Source organism: Equus przewalskii, chromosome 19 (assembly GCF_037783145.1).
Source record: "Equus przewalskii isolate Varuska chromosome 19, EquPr2, whole genome shotgun sequence".
NCBI classification, from domain to species: domain Eukaryota; kingdom Metazoa; phylum Chordata; class Mammalia; order Perissodactyla; family Equidae; genus Equus; species Equus przewalskii.
In genome coordinates this window covers 24,062,987-24,085,027 of record NC_091849.1, presented here as the reverse complement: position 1 = coordinate 24,085,027, position 22,041 = coordinate 24,062,987, and the positions used below count along the sequence as shown (strand labels likewise).

The following is a 22,041-nucleotide window of genomic DNA, read 5'->3' as shown; positions in this document are numbered from 1 at the left end:
TAGAAATGCCATCTAAATCATCCAGTGATGATCTGTGGTCCTTTTCTGTATTATAACTTGTGAAAGACAAATGATGTCTCCATATGGAAAGCACTAATGTAATGTCATAATGTTTCCAGCTCCAAGCTTGTGTTCCACCCGCTATGGAATAGCCTTCCTCGCACATCTCTGCAACTTCACAATAATGGCACAAAATGTTATCATGAACATCTCCATGGTCACCATGGTCAACAGTACAGGCCATCAGTCCCAGTTTAACAACTCCACTGAGGGGCCGCCTGTTGACTCATTTGGAGGCCCAAATAATGCCCCAAAGAGTCTTCCTGAAGGGGTAAGCAATGCAAGATTTAAGTTGTGCTCTTATTTTTCTATTTGTTTGTTTGGACATTTGTTTTTCTAGAGTTTATAGATTAGAAAGTTTTAATTAAGAAAATAGTGATTTGAAAGCAAGCAAAAGTCTAAAGAGGCTTCTTAAGTTATGGAAGAGTCTTCCTGTGAATGGCTTACTACAGCCTTCTCTGTTTCTAGAAGGCCCCTGTGTATGACTGGAGCCCTCAAATCCAAGGCATCATCTTTGGTTCTATCAACTATGGCATGCTGCTGACACTGGTTCCCGGTGGATACCTGGCTGGAAGAGTAGGAACAAAACGAGTGCTTGGTTTTTCTTTGTTTGGATCCTCAATTCTTGGTCTCTTCACCCCTCTGGCAGCTGACCTTGGACTGGTTTTCCTTATTGCAACTCGACTTCTCCAGGGCGTAACCCAGGTAGCTAGGCATTTTATAAATATGAGCTGGATGTGAATTTCTATACGGTACCACGTATCAAGAACTCTGTTTTTATTTCAGGGATCAGTCTTTGGGGGTCAGTTTGCACTTTGGGAGAGATGGGGTCCTCCACATGAACGAAGCCGCCTCTGCTCCTTTGCTTTATCAGGTAAAAACATATAACTAAAGTGAGTCTGCCACAATCTCACATTCTCGCACTGGGTTCCTTCACAATTTTTCTGTTGCATGATTCTCTGTCTTCTCCTCAATGTTGATCAAGTATTTATCAATTAGAGAGATGGATCGTTTGTGACATGACTTTCAGTTATTTTTCCCTAGGTTGTCATTTGTAATGTGACTTTGCCTATACTGATTTTTTCCATTTTAAAAAAATATATTTTTCTAGTGTCAAATTGATCATTCTTTTCTTTTACGGCTTTTGAATTTTGAGTCATAGGTGGAAAGTTCATAAAAGCATCCACCAGTGGTTTTTCTTGAATTTGTATGATTCTGTTTTTATATTATTTTGGAGTTTATGCTAATATTCATTGTAAGGTATGGATCCAACTTAATCTTCTTTGGAATTGCTCTCAGTTTTCCTGAGAATTTCTTTCTGATAAGGATCTGCCTGAACAGTATACCTGGAATAAATATTCTGGAGGGAGAAGCTTAGGTTATATCAGGGAAGAATGAAAAATGGAAAGAATATGGCTAACAAACAGGAGATTGCCTAAATGGGTGCTGGGAAGAAAAGAAGGGTAACTTTCTAGGCAACTTGTAGATATCAAGAGAGCCAGGGACTCTTCAAGTCCGGCAAACAAACCACACACACACAGACACATACACACACAGAGACACACACACACACACACGCTTGCACCCTACCTGACCTCATGCTCCTCTAGAGCCCTTAACAACCCTGGAGGATTAGTCTCTGTCATCAGAGCTTGTATTCACTGATTAGGGAATGGAGGCTCCAATTTGGACTAAAGAAACTCACTTCAGTTAACAAAACTAAGGGAGGTCCTCAAATATAAAGAGAATTGACCTCCATAAATCCTCAAACATTTGAAGGAAACCAAGAGCATGAAAGAGAGAGACCAAACCCAAAACCATAAGAACAAGTCCAAATGAAAAATAAATTAATAAAGGAATTAGAAGAAAATTTTAAATAATTGACAAATAACATCAGAGAAATCCAAGGGAACATGGGTAGGCAGCATTTGTTTAAAAAGAACAGATTGCGTAAAAAACAGTTACTGCTAATTAAAAATATGATTGCCAAAATTTTTAATCAAAATGAGTAATCTGAATTTCTAAATGAAGGGAGATGACCGTTAAATTAGTGAATTGGACAGATAGGTTGAGGTATTATCCCAGAATACAATGCAAGAAAATCAGGAGTTGGAAAACAAAAGAAAATTTAAAAGACTTGGAAGGAAGACAGTGATCTTATACAAGGGGCAATGCCCTTTCCTCTCATTGCTTATTATACAACGATAGAGCAACTGGAATAGGTAAACTGAGAGTGACTAGAGGAATCTTAGAAACCTACAAGACTGCAAGTTCCAGAGATCTCCTTGTGTTTAGTGTTGGAGGAATATCTTGGCATACCCAGGCAGGTGGTCTTTTCTGGCCTTTAGAACCTGGTTCAGAGAGCACAGAGCCTTTGGCTGTCTGAGAGAGTCCAATAGAAAGTCACTGGAGGAACCCATCAACAGGTGGAGTAGACAGAATCTACCTGCTTACCTCAGTAGTTCTTATACAAACTGCCATTTCCAGTGATACTGGGGTTCCTCAGCAGGCTGCACTAGTGAACAGGATCACTCAGCCCATGAGGTTGGAGGAGGACTCCCCAAAAAAGGCTCCTGCCCTCAGTGGAAGGGCCCAGGTACTGCCAGCCTCTAGGAAAAAATGGATCTTCCTCTAAGGGGGCCCACAGTGGCACATCTATAGGCAGGAAAGTTTGTAGCCACTTAAGGAGCTCAATAACTTAAGAGAGGAGGACTAAGTAGCCCAAACAGAATTGCCAGCTCATATTTGAGACAGGCCTCATAGATGATGGAAACACGTACATACACACAGGCACACACCCCTTTAATCTAAAGATGATGCAATATCATACAGCAATGAAAATGAAGAAACTATAGCTGCATGCAATAACATGGGTAAGTTTTAGAAACACAAATGTTGAATGAATAAAGCATGTCTAAAATTGCCTTAATGCAATGGAAGCCCCAGGTATACTACCAGGCAAGCTATCCCAGAGGTCATGGAACAGATAGGCTCACAGGCCAAATTAGGTACTATAATTGCACAGTTTGTTAAACCACAGAGTGAGAGGTAAGATGCAAAATGGGGTAAATTAACACATTTAAGATAGGGTGCAACCAGGTGGAAGGACCACACCACCTGAGTCAAGCATGCAGAATGTTCAAACACTATCTCTCTGTCTGACTCTATCTCTCTATCTCTCTCTATCTCTCTGTTTCTTTCTCTGCTCCATCATCCTTCCCACTGATGGTGTGGATATGAGAACCAGCGTTGGGCTTCAAGCAAAAGAGCCCACAGAGGGGAGGCATCCTGGGCCAATGACACACACTCACTCTATGGGAGAGAAAATGGGATGAGTGCAGCTGACCACAGCTCAGTTTACTAAGTAACCTATTAGTGTCATGGGTTTTATTTATGTTTCTTACACAGAGGACGCAAAGGGCCAGAATGGGTATTCCCAGTGGATGGCTAAATTAGGCCTTCACAAATATTGCGTCAGCAATGCTGTGCTGGTAAACAGGCTCTGTAGGAAGAAAAAAAAAAAGCTGATTTATAGTATTTATCAATTTCTGTTCTCTAAATACTCCCACTATGGCTGATTTAAAGATATCCACCCTAAGTCACTGAATGCAGGGTTAGGAAGAGGTGTTCACAATGAAATTTCACCAGCTCCAGCACTCCACTGATTGAGTGCTCATATGCCCTGAGAATGTACAGGGTCTCATGTTTATAATTATTGCCTGACTAATGTTATGTGTCTTTTGGTCTTTGTATCTTTTTCTGTCTATATTCAAAGACAAACATGTTATTTTTAGTAAATTACTTGTCTTTAATTAACACAGCTTATAAATCTCGTCTCTCTGTCTCACAATCTGCTGACTTAATCATTGTCTATACCTAATATATCTTAGGATATTTTCCTGTGTCTTATAAGATGAATTTATTCATCTTCTATGGTAGAAATAAAAATTCTCGAATAATAAAGCAAGGACACATTACAATGTCCTAGATGAGAACATCCAGGATGATATCACCTTAATAAAGATCAAAAAATCAAAACAAAACATACGCATTAGGTATACATATACATATACGATTCATATATATATCGTATAACATATATATGAACAACATATATGATACAGTTCTCATACACAGATAGATAGATATGTTTGAGCATTAAGTGATTCACCATGCACATAAATCAAGTATTAGCTGTGAACTACAATGCATCTGAATGGAGATCAGATTACAGTCTGGCATTCAGTGGGAAAATGAGATATAACAAGGCATACTGAAACTTCTCAGTACATATACAGTGGTACATATACAGACTATATTTAAAGCCCTGGGACCGAATGCTATCACCCAGACAAAGAACATAGATGGAGAAGAAAACTAAGGAAAGAGCTCTGAAGCCTCCAAAATTCAGGTCTCCAACAGAGGAGGATAAGAGGCCAGTAGAAGGGGCTAAGAAGCTTCCTATGAGGCCACTGGACAACATTCAAGCAGAGGTGAAGGGTGAGCTGTACCACAAACTGCTAGGGTTGAGCAAATAGCCGTGGGTTTGGCAAGCTGAAGGTCATTAAAGGCCTTGACAAGAACCATGGCAATGTGGGGTGCGCGGGGGGGAGCGGGGCGGGTTGGAAGAGTGTTTGGAGTTGGCTGAGGAAGGAAAGGAAGTGGAAGCAGTAAGCACAGCCTTTTGAGAAGTTTTGCCCTGAAGAGAAGCAGAGAAATGGTAAAGTACACGGAGCCTCTGAAGAGGTCGAAAGTTTTTTGTTTTGTTTTGAACATGGGCTTTATGAAGGTACGTTTGCATGTGGATGGGAGAGATCCAGGAGTTGAGGAAGTAAGTGAGGATGCAGAAGTGAAGTGCATTCTCAGAGTACCTAGGTCTGGAGCAGATTGGAGGAGATGTGGTCCAGAAGACAAGAGGAGGCCTGGTCTTGAATGAATGCAAGAACCTGTCCTCCATCGTAACTGGAGTAAAGGCAGAAGGTTCAGGGAAAAGATGCAGATTTGGTGGACTTAGTGGTGGAAAATGCACTGATTTCCATCTTCATCTATTGGTGCCCTGAAATCATGCAGCCTCATTTCAAATGCTGCCTTTCCTTGTTATTAGCTGTGTGACTTTGGGCTAGTTATTTAACTTTTCCATGTCTCTATTTCCTAAATTCTAAATTTTGATACTAGAACTTAAAAGAAATAACACAGGTAACATGCTTAAATAAACAGCATGGCTAAATGAGAAGGAAAACATAAATGACCATTTTTTTTAACTATGAGATGGGGAAAACCCTTTTAAGCAAGGGAGTAAATCTACAAGTCATTCCAGAGGAGATGCATAGATCCCACCCCATAAAAGCTTACACTTGCTGAATTACAAAACGCACCATACACAAAGTTAAAGTTGTTTGAATAGAATTGTAGCCAGCATACTAGACAGAAGATTATTATTCATTGTACATAAAGATTCTGTAAATTGAGACAAAGTTAAACAAGCGAAAGAAAGAAAGAAAGAAAAAGAAAGAAAGAAAGAGAAAAAAGATTATGAACAGACAGTTCACAGAAGAAATAAAAATGATTAGCGGAGGAAAAAATATTCAGCTTCACTATAAAAAGGAAATAATGAGATTCTGTTTTACATTTATATTTGGAAAACTATTTTTATAGACTTCGAGGATGTCCTCATCCAGGAGATGAGGAAAAAACCAATATTTGTTGGCAATTTAATTTGGTATAGCCTTTTCGCAGAATACTTCAGTAGTAGCTATAAAAATTTAAAATGCACATAGTTTTTGACCTAACAAGTCTACTTATGATATTCAATTGTAGAGAAATAAATTATGTTTATGTTCAGAAATGATGATTAAGTTTATGTTCAAAAATAACAATAATTAGGTAGAATCTACAGTGACATGGAAATACAAGAACAATTGTTAAATGAAAAAGGAATGTCACAGGCCAACAGGTGCATTATGATTCCATTTATTTAAAAATAATAACTCATATACATATATATGAAATTTGACAAGTTGATGTTAATGTTCATCTGGAAAATAAGAAAACATAATAAACAGTTTGAAAACGTTGTAAAAAAGAAATGTGCCCTACTGTATATGAGAATATTCTGTAAAGCTGTGGAAATTAAAAGTGTTAGTACACACTTATAGATAAATCTATCTAGCTTCCTGTCTGTGTATTACAGAAATGCATTTACAAAGAGAGAAGTGTGTGTGTAGATATACATTATGTACGTGTGCACAGAGGAAAAGGTATGCAATTATGTATCACATAACAAACAGTTGCTAATGGTTAACATTAGAGAGAAGAAGGGGAGTAGATTAGTGGGGCATGTGAGGGAAACTGGGTCTTTGTGGTAATTTACTTTTACAATAAGCACATATTATATGACTTGTATAATTAAAAGTTTAAAAAGTGTAAAATAAAGCATGGCTCTCATCTGCAATGTTACTAGGAAACAGCCAGAATAATGAATCCTCAGAAGAACATATGAACTAAATCGTAAATCTGAAGTTCATGTATTCCAGTATGCTCGTCTCCTTATGGTTTGGCGACAACTGCTCTATAACACGTTACTGTCATTCTGTAGGTTTCTGTGAGGTGGAGTCCAGAGGCCCATTGTTACTCTCTGTCCCTTTGCAGGAATGATAATGGGAGCCTTCACGGCCATCCTCCTGGGTGGTGTCATCTCTCAAGCCCTGGGGTGGCCTTTCGTCTTCTATATCTTTGGTAAGCTATTGTCTCCCCATTCGCAGGAGTTCATATTCAGAGAGATTCTTCTGAGCATCTATCTGTGTGTACTTTTCTGGAGGACATGAGTCAAGAGAGAAAAATCCTAGAAAAACAAAATGTCTTAATATAATATTAGGGAAAAACTAACCCACACCATCAAAGAATTTAGAAGCCCTCCTACCCATGATGCTATTAACCAACCCTAATGCATTATTAACACAAAATGACTGGGTACCCTCTTGCCGGCAGCAGGGGACAGGCTTGCAGAGCAGTGGTTGTGAGAGATGGGAGAAAGAAGTCCAGAGAGAGAGCTGCTGCTGTGGATTTTTAAGCACGGCAATGAAGGTCCTGGAAAAGGCTCAAGTTGCCTAAAGGAGAGAAAACACCAACTACCAATAGGATGAATTTTGCCTACTCCAGCATTTTCCCCCAGAGCCTTCCATTTAACTAATGGAAATCAAGAGCAACCTCTTCCTCCACCACTTCAGACTTCAGTAGCTTCTACATTCTGCTTTCAAATCTCCCCCCACCTTATGTGTATTTGTTTAAACATCTGTCTCTCTTTGTGGGCAAGATGAGCTCCTGGAAGCCAGAGATGAAGCCTTCTTGGTTCCTTGGACCCTGCAGTCTCTGGCACATAGTAAGGGCTGAATAAATATTTGTTGAATCAAACTTATGGAAGACAGAGTTACCCTTTCCGTGGCTCTGTCAGGAAGTGCTTACTAATAACTGTAACCTGACATTTTTCACTTGCCTTGGTGGGGTCTTTTGATATAACTTTCTTCTTAACCTAAGTTCTCAACACTCCTTCCTGTTCCTACACACTAATAGATTCTAGAAACACCAGGATGCTTTCCTTTACCAGAACAGCATCTTCACTGATGGGCTGTCATGGGTTTTCCTCACACGGCTCCCTCTGCCTGAGGGACCTTTCCCTGCTTCTGCAATTATTGATGTCCTACATCCTTCATGAGTCATCCTCCTGTGAAGCCTTTCTCTTTTCCTCATTTTAAATTATTCTTTTCTTCATGCTTACACAGTATTTTGTTCATAATTCACTTACTCTCCAATTCATGTCATACTTAGTACCATGTAGTCCATAAGTCTATCCGCTCCAGTAGACAGTGGACTCCACTGTGACCATGATAGATCTTAGTCGTCTTTGTTGTCCCCACCCCCTGGCAGTACTAGACATACTTGTTGAACAAATGAGTTAAACCTAATTGAATTGTTTAGAATTTTGCTCATGAATGTTTAAATTGCTTCATTTGTATGATGCTACAAATATTAAGCTAAAGTCAGACAGAATTATTTTTTTTTCTTTCTTTTTTTTTTGCTGAAGAAGATTTGCCCTGAGCTAACATCTGTTGCCAATCTTCCTCTATTTTGTGTATGAGCCACCACCACAGCATGGCCACTGACAGACAAGTGGTATAGGTCCATGCCTGGGAACCAAACCTGGGCCACTGAAGCAGAGTACACTGAACTTCACCACAAGGCCACTGGGGCTGGCCCCAGAATAAATTTTTAAATAACAGTAATAATAATGACAATAGTAATTAACTATAAAATAATTACTATGTAACAGGCTCTAAAGGTTTTATGTACATTTTCTCACTTAACATTTAAATAACCATGTGAGGTTGGTATTATTATCTTCATTTTACCGATAAGACAAAGGAAAGAAAAGGTCTAAATGCAGGCTTGTCATGTTTATTGATTCTGCAGAAAGGGCAGCGAAACTTCGTTTCACTTCAAAATATTTTTCTTTAAGCCTTCCTGAATTCAAAATCACATCTTGTGTCTCTGTTTTTCAGTTTTAGACATTACCTTGTCATTTCAATGGCTTCAGTAATTTGATAGAGCAATGTGGGACAATAGTCTATGTGGGCCAGTCAATCCAGAATGTTCCTCAAGATAATGAACTCAAGTAAACATTTAATACTCTCTCTCTTTCTCTTTCTCTCTCTCATGTGTTCTCTCTCACTCTCACTCTCTGCTCTCTCACACATTTTCTCAAACACACATGTATAGTCACACACATACAACTGAAAAAATTTCATTCACTCAAGAAATAATTACTAAGATTTAATTCTATTCTTTTAGCATAAGTCTACCACAACCTATCTCTGATTAAAAGTTAAAATTCTGGACAAAATACAAAAAGCACAACCTGAAGACTCTGAAACAAAAACAGAAGTAGACAGATTGTGGAAAGAATTAAAAACTTGGAAAGGTGAGAGGCAAGGAATTGACTTTCCTTTTTTCTTTTTTTCTCATTTCTCTCACTGCTTTGCCCTGAGAGTGAGCCTAGTCACCATGGTGCAGATGAGTAAAATTCCAATAGAAATTCCATGTTTTTAAAAAGAGGAACTAGGAAAATAGACTCCTGCAAGCAGGATAGTGTATGGAAGAAAGAGGGGAAAGACCTGAAGATAAACATGCACAAGCTTTAGGATCACCCCTGAATTGCACATGCATGGGGCAGACCAAAGTGGATTAGCAAAGGCTGTAATAACTCCACTGATTTAAATCATGGTTCAAGTCATAACAATTACAATGTTCAAGATACAATTAAGAAATTTCTCAACATATGCATACCAGGAAAATACGACCAATTCTGAAGGGAAAAGACAATCTGTAGATGCTAGCCCTGAGGTTCCTCAGATATTAGAATTACCAGGTAAAGGTCTCAAAGCAGCCATTATAACCATGCTCTATAGGTAAAGTTAAATACATATAGGATGAATGGAAAGATAGAATTTCTTAGCAGAGAAATGTAAATTGTAAAAAGAGAACAATGTGGAAATTTTGCCAGTGAAAAATACATTATGTGAAACAAAAAATTCACTATATAGCTTTAATGAGAAAATGGAGATAATAAAAAAAGTCAGTGAACTTGAAGACAGAGCAAAAGTATATAATAGAAGGAAGAAAATAAAACATTTGGAAAAAATTAAGAGAGCCTTAAGAGCTAATGGGACAATGTCAAAAGAATCATATACATGTTATTAGAATCAGAGAAGAAGAGAAGAAAGAGTTCAGGGCTGAAACATATATGAAAAAATAATACCCTCAAAATACCCAAATTTGGCAAAAGACATAAATTTACTAATTCAAGAAGCTCCGTGAACACTTAACAGAGAACAAATTAAAGAAAATCATACTTAGATACATCATAATCAAAGTGCTGAAAAACGTTAAAGAAAAAATCTTTAAAAAAGCTAGAAAACAAATAAAACATTACACACAAGGAGACAACAACTTAAAAGCCACAGATTTCTTATTAGCAAATTTGGAGGCCAGAAGACAGTGGAAAACCATCTTTAAAGTGCTAAAAGAAATGAACTGTTTATCATGAATTCTATACCTATTGAAAATACCCTTCAGAAATGAGGGTCAAGGGGCCAGCCTGGTGAAGAGTAACATAAATTATAAATATATGATTGTATAAAAAAATACTATTTTTCTTAAGTTATTTACAATATGTATGATTGTTGAAAGTAAAGCTTACATCATTGTCTGGAGGTGTTTTCAATGTATGCAGATGTAAACTATATGTCAACTATAGCATAATGGCCAGTGGAGAGGGTAATGGAACCTATATATTTGCAAGACTTTTATATTTTGCTTAGAGTACTACAGTATTAACTCTAATACTATGACTAAATTAAGAATAAGAATAGATAGATATGTATATTGTATTCCCTAAAGCAGCAAATAAAAAACCATAGAGAGACATAGCCAAATTTCAAAAGGAAAACTACATTGGAATATTTAAAAATTCTAAATAAACTAATAGAAGGCAAAAACAATTGAAAGAAAAAAACAAAAAGTACATAGAGAAAGCAAAACAAAACAAAAAACAGATAAAATTGTAGATGTAAATCCAACCATATCAAGAATTATATTAAATATAAATGGCTTCAATAGATGAATTACAAAGATACAGATTTCAGACTGGATTTAGAAAGAAGGACAAAACTGTATCCTATTTTCAAGAAACCCACTTTAAATTTAAAGACATGGATAGACACAAATAAAACAGTGGACAAAGATGGACCAAGAAAACACTAATCAAGAGAAAACAGAGTGGATATATTAATATCAGCCAAAGATGACTTCAGAACAAGGACTATTACCAGGGATAAGGGTAGACAACAAATAAAGATAAAAGTGTTAATTCACCAAGAAGAGATAACAATTTGAAATGTATATGCATCTAACAAAAGGGCTTCAAAATATGTGAAGAAAAAACTAATAGAAGTGCCAGGAAAAATAGATAAATCCACAATTAGAGATTGTGGAAGACAGATGAAGTATACCTCATCTAGTAACAGTAGAATATTCTTTTCAAGTGTACTTTGCACATGCACCAAGATAGTCAATCTTATGACTCATAAACAAACTTTAACAAATTTAAATGAATAGAAAATTATACAAAATGTGTTCTTTGAGCATAATGGAATTAAACTAAAAATCCATAACAGAAGGATATCTAGAAATGCCCCAAATATTTGAAAATTAAATAACACACTTCTAATGGGTTAAAGAAAAAGACACAGGGAAATTATTTTTTGAGGAAGATTAGCCCTGAGCTAACATCCACTGCCAGTCCTCCTCTTTTTGCTGAGGAAGATTGGCCCTGAGCTAACATCAGTGCCCATCTTCCTCTACTTAACATGTGGGATCCCTCCCACAGCCTAGCTTGATAGGCTGTGCATAAGTCAATGCCCAGGATCCAAACCAGCAAACCCTGGGCCACTGAAGCAGAGCGCATGGACTTAACCACTGCGCCACTAGGCCAGCCCCACAAGGGAAATTTTAAAATTGAATAGAATGAAAATGAAACTCAATATACCAAAATTGTGGAATGCAGCTAAAGCAATGCTTAGAGAGAAAATTTTAACATTGAACACTTACATTAGAAAAGACAAAAGGTTTCAAATTAAGGATCTACACTTACACCTTAAGAAGGAAAAAAAGAAAAGCTAACTAAACCCAAATCAATAGAAGAAAAGAAATAAAAATAAAAGCAGAAATTAATTAATTCAAACAGAAAAATAATCAGTAAAACTAAAAATTGGTTCTTTGAAAAGATCAATAACATAGATAGATAGGTGAAGTAGATAGATATTATAGATAAATAGAAGATAGAGAAGATACAGATAACCAATATCAAGAATAAAAAACAGACATCAATACAGACCCTACAAATGTTAAAAAAAATCATAATAAATGGATATTATGAAACACTCTATGCCCATAAATTTAATCATTTGGATAAAATGGACAAATTCATTGAAAGATATAAAGTAACAAATTTCACTCGAGAAGAAAGAGGTTATCTGAATATTTCATATATATTAAGAATTTGATTTTGTAGTTTAAAGGTTTTGAACAAAGAAAACCCCAGACCCATATGATGTCAGTGGAAAATTTTACCAAACATGTAAAAAATGATACCAATTTTACACAAATTCTTCCTGAAAAAGGGAGAGAAAACACTTTATGAATCAGATTGTGAAGCCAGAAAGACTAAAGAGTCCCCCTTGATACTCAGCAAAGCACTGATCAGGATGTGCGTGAAGACGTCATCTGAGCCCAGGGGGAAAAGTCTTTGGAAAAGATTAAAGAACAGTGTCCACTACTTACAGAAAATCAGATGTAGTGCCTGTTCCCACAAGACAGCCTGAAAAAATGTATAATTCATGGGTGATTGGGCAGAATACTCATAAAAGCCTTTCCTAGTAGTAAGAAATAACTAGCTCTAGAGGGAGCACTATTGTATATCCCTCTCACAAATGATGATGGCAAGACCTAAATGGATCAAACTGTGTCCACATAACTGCACCCCAGAACAAAGCTCAAAAGTATTTACAGAAACACAAAAATATTCAACACCCAGCAAGGTATACTTCACAATGTCTGGCTCCATGGAAAAAAGGCAAGAAAACACAATCCACAATAATGAGAAGAATAAAACAATCAAAACCAACCCAAAGCTGACATAAATGTTAAAATTAGCAGACAGGAGCATTAAATTAGACAGTTATTATAACTGTATTATAAGTCTATTTATTCAAAAGTTAAATAGAAACATGGAAAATATTTTTTAAAAGACCCAAATCAAACTTCTGGAATTGAAAACTATAGTATATGGATAGAATTAATGACAGATTAGACACAATAGAAGAAAGATTAATGAACTTAAAAATAGCAATAGAAACCATCCAGAATGAACCACACAGAGAAAAAAAATAATAATAAGGAAATGAGAACAGCAGTAAGGTGTGGGGTGCCCAATGGTGAGGAACAAGATGGAGGAACAGAAAAAAATATTTGAAGAAATAACAGAAGAAGAAATGAAGAAATAATTTCCAAATGTTAACTCACAGATTCAAGAAGTTCAATGAACCTCAAGAAACATGAAGAAAACTACATTAAGCTACACAATAATCAAATGGTTCAAAACCAGTGAAAATCAAAACCAGGTAAAATCTTAAAAACAGCTAAGCTAAAAAACATGTTATATACAGACTAACAAAGAAGATGATGCAGCTTTCCGGTCAAAAGCAATGCAAGCAAGAAGGCAATGGAATGACATCTTTCAAGTACTGCAAGAAAAAAAACCAAAACTGTCAACATAGAATTCTAGAGTCAGAGAAAAAATTTTCAAACCAAAGGCAAATAAAGGACATTTTAGATATATAAAAATTGAAAGAATCAGAAACCCAAATTAAAGAAAACAGTATCATTTTCAATAGCATCAAAAAAATGTTTAATACAGAGATAAATCTGACAAAAGCTGTGAAAGATTTATGCACTGAAAATTCAGGGCCAGCCTGGTGGCGCAGCAAAGTTCACATGTTCCACTTCGGCAGCCCAGGGTTCAGCAGTTCAGATCCTGGGTGTTGACCTACACACCACTTATCAAGCCACACTGTGGCAGGCATCCCACATAAAAAATAGAGGAAGATGGGCATAAATGTTAGCTCAGGGCCAATCTTCCTCAGCAAAAAGAGGAAGATTGGCAGCAGATGTTAGCTCAGGGCTAATTTTCCTCAAAAAAAAAAATTAATAAATTCTCATGAGAATAAAAGATCCTAGAATAGCCAAAGAATTTTGCAAATGAATCACAAAGTTGGAGGACTAATACTGCCTGATGTCAAGACAAAATTACAGTCATCAAGACATTGTGGTATTGGTATAAAGACAGACAAATAGACAAGTGAAACATAATGCAGACATAAATAGACTCACATATAAAAGGTAAACTGATTTTTGACAAAGATTCAAAGGCAATTCAGTGAAGAAAGGATAGTCTTTTCAACAGACGGTGCTCAAAAATTGGATATCCATGTGCAAAAAAAAAAAAGAACTTTGATCCATGTCTTGTGCCCTATACAAAATCTAACTCAAAATGAATCCTGGGCCTAATTGTAAAATCTGAAATCATTATCCTTCTAGAAGAAAATAAATGAGAAATTTTTTATTCTTTAGGTAGGCAAAGATTTCTTAGATATGCCACCAAAGGCTTGATCCATAAAATAACAAATTGATAGATTGGATTTCATCAAAGTCAAAAACTTCTCCTCTTCAAAAGGCATTGTGAGAATAATAAAGAGACAAGCCAAGATAGGGAGAAATACTTACAAAACATATGTCTATATATATAAAATAAGGAATTTTATCCAGAAAGTATAAATAATTCTCAAAACTCAATAATAAGAAAAAAAAACAATTAAAAAATGGACAAAGACACTTCACCGAAAAAGATAGAGAGAGGGGAAATAAGCACGTGAAAAGGTGGTCAACTCAATATCCTTAGTCATTAGCAAAATGCAAATAAAAATGACAATGATACACCTCTGCACACCTATTAGAATGGTTAATTATGACATAATAAGAAGTATATATAGTGTCTGCTCCCAGTTCCTGACACAGAGCTCCTAAAATCCTTGTAATTTCCTAAGTGATGGGGATGACAGGAGCATCTTACACAGAGTTCCTAAATCCCTTGGAATTCCCCAAGTAATAGGAGCATCTTTTGTTCTAATAAGGTAACTCTTTGTGGCCTGCTGGATAGTTTCAGGATGGAGGCTGGTCACCAGAAAGACCAAGCCATGATTAGAAGCTTGGAACTTTTGACCCCACCCTCCATTCTCTGAGGAGGGATGGTGGCTGCAGAATTTGCTAATAATCAATTATGCTTACACGATGCAGCCTCCAAAACATCCCTAAACGATGGGGTTCTGAGAGCTTTCAGGTTGGCAAATACATCCACGTGCTGGGAGGGTGGCACACTCCAACTTCACAAGGTCAGAAGCTCCTGTTTTCTGGACCCTTCAGGACCTCTCCCTTTGTATCTATTCATCCGGCTGTTCATCTGTTTCCTTTATCATATCCTTTATAATAAACTGATAAACATAAGTAAATTTTCCTGAGTTTTGTGAGCTGTTCTAGCAAATTATCAAACCTAAGATGGAGTTGTGGGAACCTCTGACTTGGTAGTCAAGCCCAACAGAAGTGTAGGTAACCTGGGGACCCGCTACTTGGAATTGATGTCTAAAGTGGGGGGCAGTCTTGTGGGACTGAGCCCTTACTATGCCAGGCCGTGTCAGAGTTAAGCTAAACTGTAGGATACCAAGTTGGTGTCCACAGAGAATTGGAGAATTGCTTAGTGTGAAAAAACCCCACACATTTGTTTTCAGAAGTGTTGTGAGAAGAGAAATAGTTCTTCCTTTACTAATATTAAAAAGGTTGAGATACCAAATTTGTGCCATTCCTAGGGTCTGTGATTTCCACATGCACAAATAATCAAGAAATGTAAAGGACTGGGTTCTAGAAAGCTGTGATATTCATGTGAATTTTTTTGAGAAATGGAAAGGGGTTATTATGAGCAAGAGCTTTTCCCAAGACCTGTACCAGAAAATGTCCCAATGTAAAAAAAATTGATATAGAAGGCAGAAATCAGCTCAGTTACCAATTTTACCCTCTGCTTGCAGGAGGCATTGGCTGTGTCTGCTGCCTTCTCTGGTTTGTTCTGGTTTATGATGACCCTGTCTCACACCCATGGATAAATGTCACAGAAAAAGAATACATCATATCCTCCTTGGCCCAACAGGTACACGTAAGGACTCCAACCTTCTCCAGCTGTGTTGTATCAGCATCTGGATTTCTCAGGGTGACTAAGAATGTGTGACCATGTCTCAGATCTTACTATTCTGATCAGTAAATTTATTTTCAGGTCAGCTCTTCTAAGCAGTCTCTTCCCATCAAAGCTGTGGTCCGATCGCTTCCCTTTTGGTCCATTTGTTTTTGCAGTTTCAGCCATCTGTGGTTAATTAACATATTTATTGTATACACACCAACTTACATCAGCAGTGTGTTCCATGTTAACATCAGAGATGTGAGTATATGTCCCCTCAACCCTTACTCCTATTAGCATGACTCACAATTACTCTGCCTTCACAAATCATTCCATTTAGAAAGCTTTATCTTTTATTACCAAGAAATAATCTAATATTTAATACTCATGCCCGTAGCTTTTCTGAGGATGTGATTGAAGAGGCTACTGATTTTCTTAAGAAAGTGTGATTACAGGATTGTCAGTATGATTATCAGTGATTCATCAATAAAACATGTGGGCTCGCTGCCTTTGTTATGATGGTTTACTCAAATTTTTCCCCTCAGAATGGGTTCCTGTCTGCCCTTCCCTTTATTGTTGCCTGGGTCATTGGTGTCCTGGGAGGCCACCTGGCAGATTTCCTTCTGACCAAGAATTTTAGGATTGTTACAGTCAGGAAAATTGCTACAGTTCTTGGTAAGAACAGGGCCTAAGGGTCAGTAACTCATAAAGCATACACAATGGCCAAAGATGTCTCATTGTTTAATTTGTGTGCTCTTCATTCCCTAGGAATTCTCCCTCCCTCAGCATTCCTGGTGGCTCTGCCTTACCTCACCTCCAGCTATATCACAACAATGACCCTCCTGACGCTGGCTTGTGGACTAAGCTCATTATGTCAGACAGGGGTCTATATCAATGCCTTAGATATTGCTCCAAGGTAAGACTCCAATCTCCACTCTTATTTTCACCTTTTTTGAGAAAAATTTAGCCTGCTTAGCTTTCAGGGAGCCCTAAACTTTGGGAAATAATAAATCATGGGCAAGGACAACAGATAGACCTGTGGCTGTTTTTTTCAGGTATGTGGGGGAGGGGTAATATTGATGTGTCTTTGAGCCTTTCGTGGAACACACATAGCACAAGTAGTTTTGGGTATAATTATATGAGGGATTCATACACAGAGAAAGTCTGAAGAATACTGTCAAGCATCTCTAGATCTAGCCTGGAACATTCCTGTCACCCACAGATACTCCAGTTTTCTCACGGGAGCCGCAAGGGGATTTGCACAAATAGCAGCTGTCCTGGCACCCACTGTTAGTGGATTTCTCCTCAGTCAGGTAGAGTTTTCCTGTCAAGGACTCTTAAAATGCCCTTCCAAATCCACTCAGAAAGGTAATAGCGTAAAGAATGTGTTCACATTTTGAAAAACAAAATTAAATTGTAAGTAACTTAGTCATAAGGTCAGTCTGGCAAAGAAAAATATAGAACAATTTCTTTCTGGACCTCCATCTTTACTCATTCTAAAGCCAAAGAACTAACTAGTGATCCGCTAGTAATATTCAGTCTTTGAAACTGAAACCACACAGCCACAGAGATTTCGTGAGATGATGATTCTGTGCATGAATGCAACTGGCCATGTCTTCTGCAACACTTTGAAATTTTCATTTGCCTAACCATGCAAAAGCAGAGATAATGAAAGTAAATATGTTTAAGTGTCTGATACATGCAGGTGTTATTATAGGTATTTTATATGCAGTAATTTCACTTAATTATTGATTCTTACACCAATTGTGAAAGTGGAATATTATTATCCTCATTTCCCGATGATTAAACTAAAAATCTGATAAAACAAATCTTTCCGCTAAGAAGATATAGAATCAGAATTCTTCCAACTTAGACCTGTCTCGCTCCAAAGCCCACAATCTTTTCACTATGCCATCACAATACAAGACGAACTTTGAAAACATTCTTAGTATATTTTATGCTGTTATGATTCTCACGAAAGAAAAAGTGTATGGCACTTTGATAAATTGTGACAAATGCAGTTCTGTAGGTTAATCGTAAAGGTCCCTAAATCCCTTTTATCAAGAATATTCTGAATGTATTTTGAAATTCTTTCCATGCAACTATCCATCCACTTTCAGGAAATGAATTTCTTCATGGACACTCACTAGAGAGCATTGTCTTCTAAACTATTAATATGAATTTCATAGAAAACAGGATGAAAGGGATAATATTCACTTGAGGTTTTGTGTCCCCAGGACTCTGAATTTGGGTGGAGGAATGTCTTCCTCTTGATGTTTGCCATTAACCTCTTAGGACTGCTCATCTACCTCATATTTGGAGAAGGAGATGTCCAAGACTGGGCTAAAGAGAGGAAACTCACTCGTTTATGAAGGTAAAGGATAATGATTTCATCTATGGTTATAGCCACAGAAATACTACTTAAATTTTTAATTCTATGTCATTTTTCTTTCTTAGTAATTCCACCTCAGATGAAAAGTCTTTAGGCACCTTATTCATAAATGAGAAGGCTTCAGTGATGAAAATACCAACAGAAAGAATTGTGTTCGCTGTGGCTCTTTTCAAATCCAAGATCAGTTCTTTATTTTACTCAGATTTATTATTGAGGAAAATATAAGCTGAATGAAAATTCAAATAAAATGATAGCCAACAACAAAGTTGTCATCTTCATAGAATTAACAATGGATTCGGAGGAGCTGCCATGCAGGAGCCAATAGGCTCCATTCACAGTTTCTGGATCTCGAAACAGGAAATAATGTTTTGAAATTCTCAATCTAGGGTGGTAACCTCACTAGGGCAATGATTTTTCCTGTTTGTGAAAATGATTATTAATTTATATTTGTTGGGCTGGATATTGTTAATGTGTTCCTCCCTTTGTGCGCTACACTCTACTTCATCCTGTGCAGGCCAAGGAGGCTGACCCGCATGGCTTGCATCCCACCCTCCTTTGTCCAGTGGCTTCTGCTGGATTTCAATGGAGGTCGGAGAGTGAGGACAGGGAGTATCTATCTTTAAGTTTCCTCCTTATAGGGTCTGGAGGTGGCTGATCCTTCCACTACCGTTCACGGCTCCTGGCAGGTAGCTACTCCACATGTTCTGGTAACTTCTCTCTTCCCCTGTCTCTTCAAGTCCTTTTTTTTGCCTTTATTTTGCTAGCTCTGGGAAATCCACAGTATCTTAGGATTTCCTTACCACCTTCCCAACCCTGTGTAAAATGTCTCTTTTAACACTGTGCTCAAATTACTCAGTGTAAGTCTGCCATGTTTTCCTTCTGAGATGCAACTAATTCCATGGTCAAATCATATATAAAGCTTCAAACATCAAATGTATCAGTATTTTTGTAAAATGACAATTCACAGGTATCAGTGGGTCAGAGCATGTTCAGAGGGGCCAGGACCATGTTCTAGGTTGCTTCTTGTGGTGATCTCTACCATGCAGACAGAGACTACAGCCATCAGGTCATTTTGTATAGAGGTGATGTAATGGACATTAGTTATGAGTGAAAAATTAGGGCAAGGATATTGAAAGTCAAATCTAAATAAATTCAATAATTGCTGAGATCTTGCTATAGTCTAGAGTCTAGGCCCTTGGGATAGTAAATTAAATTAGACACAGTCACTATGCCCCATTCTAATATGGAGGACAGACATAATAATAGATGACAGTGCATGTCTTAGTTACAATAGCAGGGGGACATGCAGGCCATCATGGGAGACCAGATGAAGGGTTCCAATCCCGAACTGGAAAGCACAGGGGAGATCTCCTTCAGCAAGTAATTCCTGAGCTAAATGTTAGATAGGAAGTAGTATGGTAAGATTTCCCACACTGGCGCACAACTTGTGCAAAAGCATGAAAACAAGAAACAGAATGGGTTCTGAAGGGAATCACCTGCTTGCGTGGTCAGTTATGAAAGTACAGAAGATGAGTTTAGGGAAATGGGCATTACCACAGCATGGAGGTCTTGTCTGCCATGTTAGGGAGCTTGAGGGGTATCTTACAAGCAATAGTGACATGAGCAGATTTTGTCTCTAGATAGAACACTCAGCCCCAATTGCAGAATCAGCAAGACTAGTTAAATGACCACCTGTGCAATGGTCCACACAGCATTGGTGAGGACTTAACTAGGGTAGGCAGAGCTAAGATGGAGAGAAGAAGAGAGACAGGAAAAATGTTTAGGAGGTAGAATTGAAAGATCATGGCATTTGGTTAGCTGGATACAGGAGAAGAGAGCAGTTAAGGAGTCTTGGGTCTTTAACCTGAGAGACTGGATACAGAATGGTCTGAACAATTAAGCCAGAGAATGCAGGAAGAGGAGGCCCTTTCAGAAAGAAGATAATGAGTTGACTTTGGGACGTGTTGTGTTAGTGGTAATAGTGGGATTATCGAGTGGGCATATCTATTAATTTCCTGGGGCTGCCATAACAGAGTACCACTAACTAGTGGCTTAAACAACAGTGATTTTTTTGTCTCACAGCTCTAGAAGTCTGAAATCAAAATCTCAACAGAGTTGGTTCCTTCTGAGGGCTGTGAGGGAGACTCTGTCCCATGCCTCACTTCTGGTAGCCTCAGGCATTCCTTGACTTGTAGATGGCTTTCTCCCTGTGTCTTCATATCATCTTCCCTCTGTACATGTTTGTCTCTGTATCAAAATGTCCCCTTTTTATAAGGACACTGGTCATATTGGATAAAGGCACACCTTAATGACTTCATCTTAACTTGATCATCTACAAAGGCCCTATTTCCAAATGAGGTGACATTAACAGGTACAGGGAGTTAGGACTTCAGCATCTTTTGGGGAGACACAATTCAACATAAAACAGCAAGCCCAACAAACAGCCAGACCATAAATCTGAAACTTGTAGAAAGGGACTGGGCTGGAGACAAAGATATAGGAGAAAAGAGCAGATGTTCAGCACTAAATCCTGGAATGTTTCATGCTCAGAGAGTCTGTGATTGGAAAAGCACCAAACCAAAGACAGAATGTCAACACTAAAGGAGTGAGCAGAATAAGAAATCCCCCCTCATAACAGAGATGAAAAAGGCAAGCTTGCACATATGAGGAACAATAGGAGGATACTGCTATCATGGAAACTCATAAACATGGATGGCCTTTAAGAAAGATGACATGTCAGCAATAACAAGTATAGTGGAGTTCAGTTAGATGAGGTCAGGAAAGGAACCCAGTCATCTTCTGATTAGTTTACTGGTAGCTTTTTCAAGGCACATTTATCAGAGATGTGTGTTTGCAGGTCAGTTTGCAGTTTGCTGGTGAGTGAATGGGAGTTAGAAAATAGAGAAAGCAAGACAAATATTTTCACAAAGTTCAGTTGGGAAGAGAGGAGATGGGAAGATAGCCAGAGGAGGATACAGGAAAAGGACGAGTGACCTAAGGGGGAAAGGGACTGGCCCATGGGAGGCTTTGGGGAAGAAATAGTGGAGTGGGAGTGAAGTTGTAGAATGATAGGGCAAAGAGATGGAGCAAGGTCTTGAAGGACACAAAAAGGACTCTGATGCAGGAGTTTAGAAAGAAAATATAAAATCAGAAATGTAAATTTTCTCTTTAAGAAATGGAGTCCAGGAAACCATCAACAAAATGAAAAGGCAACCTATGGAATGGGAGAAAATATTTGCAAATAATATATCTGATAGGGGGCTAATATCCAAAATATGTAAAGAGCTCATACAACTCAATAGCCAAAAATAAAAAAATTGATTAAAAGATGGGAAGAAAAGGGGCTGGCCCCGTGGCCGAGTGGTTAAGTTCGCGCGCTCTGCTGCAGGTGGCCCAGTGTTTCATTGGTTCGAATCCTGGGCGCGGACATGGCACTGCTCATCAGACCACGCTGAGGCAGCGTCCCACATGCCACAACTAGAAGGACCCACAATGAAATATACAACTATGTACCGGGGGGCTTTGGGGAGAAAAAGGAGAAAAATAAAATCTTTAAAAAAAAAAAAAAAAGATGGGAAGAAAAACTGAACTGACATTTTTCAAAAGAAAATATGTAAATGGCCAACAGGTACATGAAAAGGTACTCAACATCACTAATAATCTGGGAAATGCAAAACCAAACCACAATGAGGTACCACCT

At 37.8% G+C, this 22,041-nt stretch overlaps 1 protein-coding gene across 2 annotated transcripts in view; it reads left to right on the top strand.

Moving 5' to 3' along the window:
• SLC17A3 (solute carrier family 17 member 3) overlaps positions 1–21,658 on the top strand; it is a 34,670-nt gene extending 13,012 nt beyond the window's left edge. Inside the window, exons 3-13 of one of the 2 annotated variants that reach the window (XM_008528126.2) lie at positions 120–331; positions 529–765; positions 847–934; positions 6,709–6,795; positions 15,807–15,925; positions 16,049–16,210; positions 16,495–16,624; positions 16,718–16,865; positions 17,172–17,262; positions 18,187–18,323; positions 18,407–21,658. In XM_008528126.2, the coding sequence (XP_008526348.1) occupies positions 120–331; positions 529–765; positions 847–934; positions 6,709–6,795; positions 15,807–15,925; positions 16,049–16,210; positions 16,495–16,624; positions 16,718–16,865; positions 17,172–17,262; positions 18,187–18,321 (1,409 nt within the window). In that variant the 3' untranslated portion in view covers positions 18,322–18,323; positions 18,407–21,658. The remainder of the gene's footprint in view (positions 1–119; positions 332–528; positions 766–846; positions 935–6,708; positions 6,796–15,806; positions 15,926–16,048; positions 16,211–16,494; positions 16,625–16,717; positions 16,866–17,171; positions 17,263–18,186; positions 18,324–18,406) is intronic. The other variant, XM_008528128.2, reaches the window with a different exon arrangement.
• The last annotated feature ends 383 nt before the right edge of the window (positions 21,659–22,041 follow it).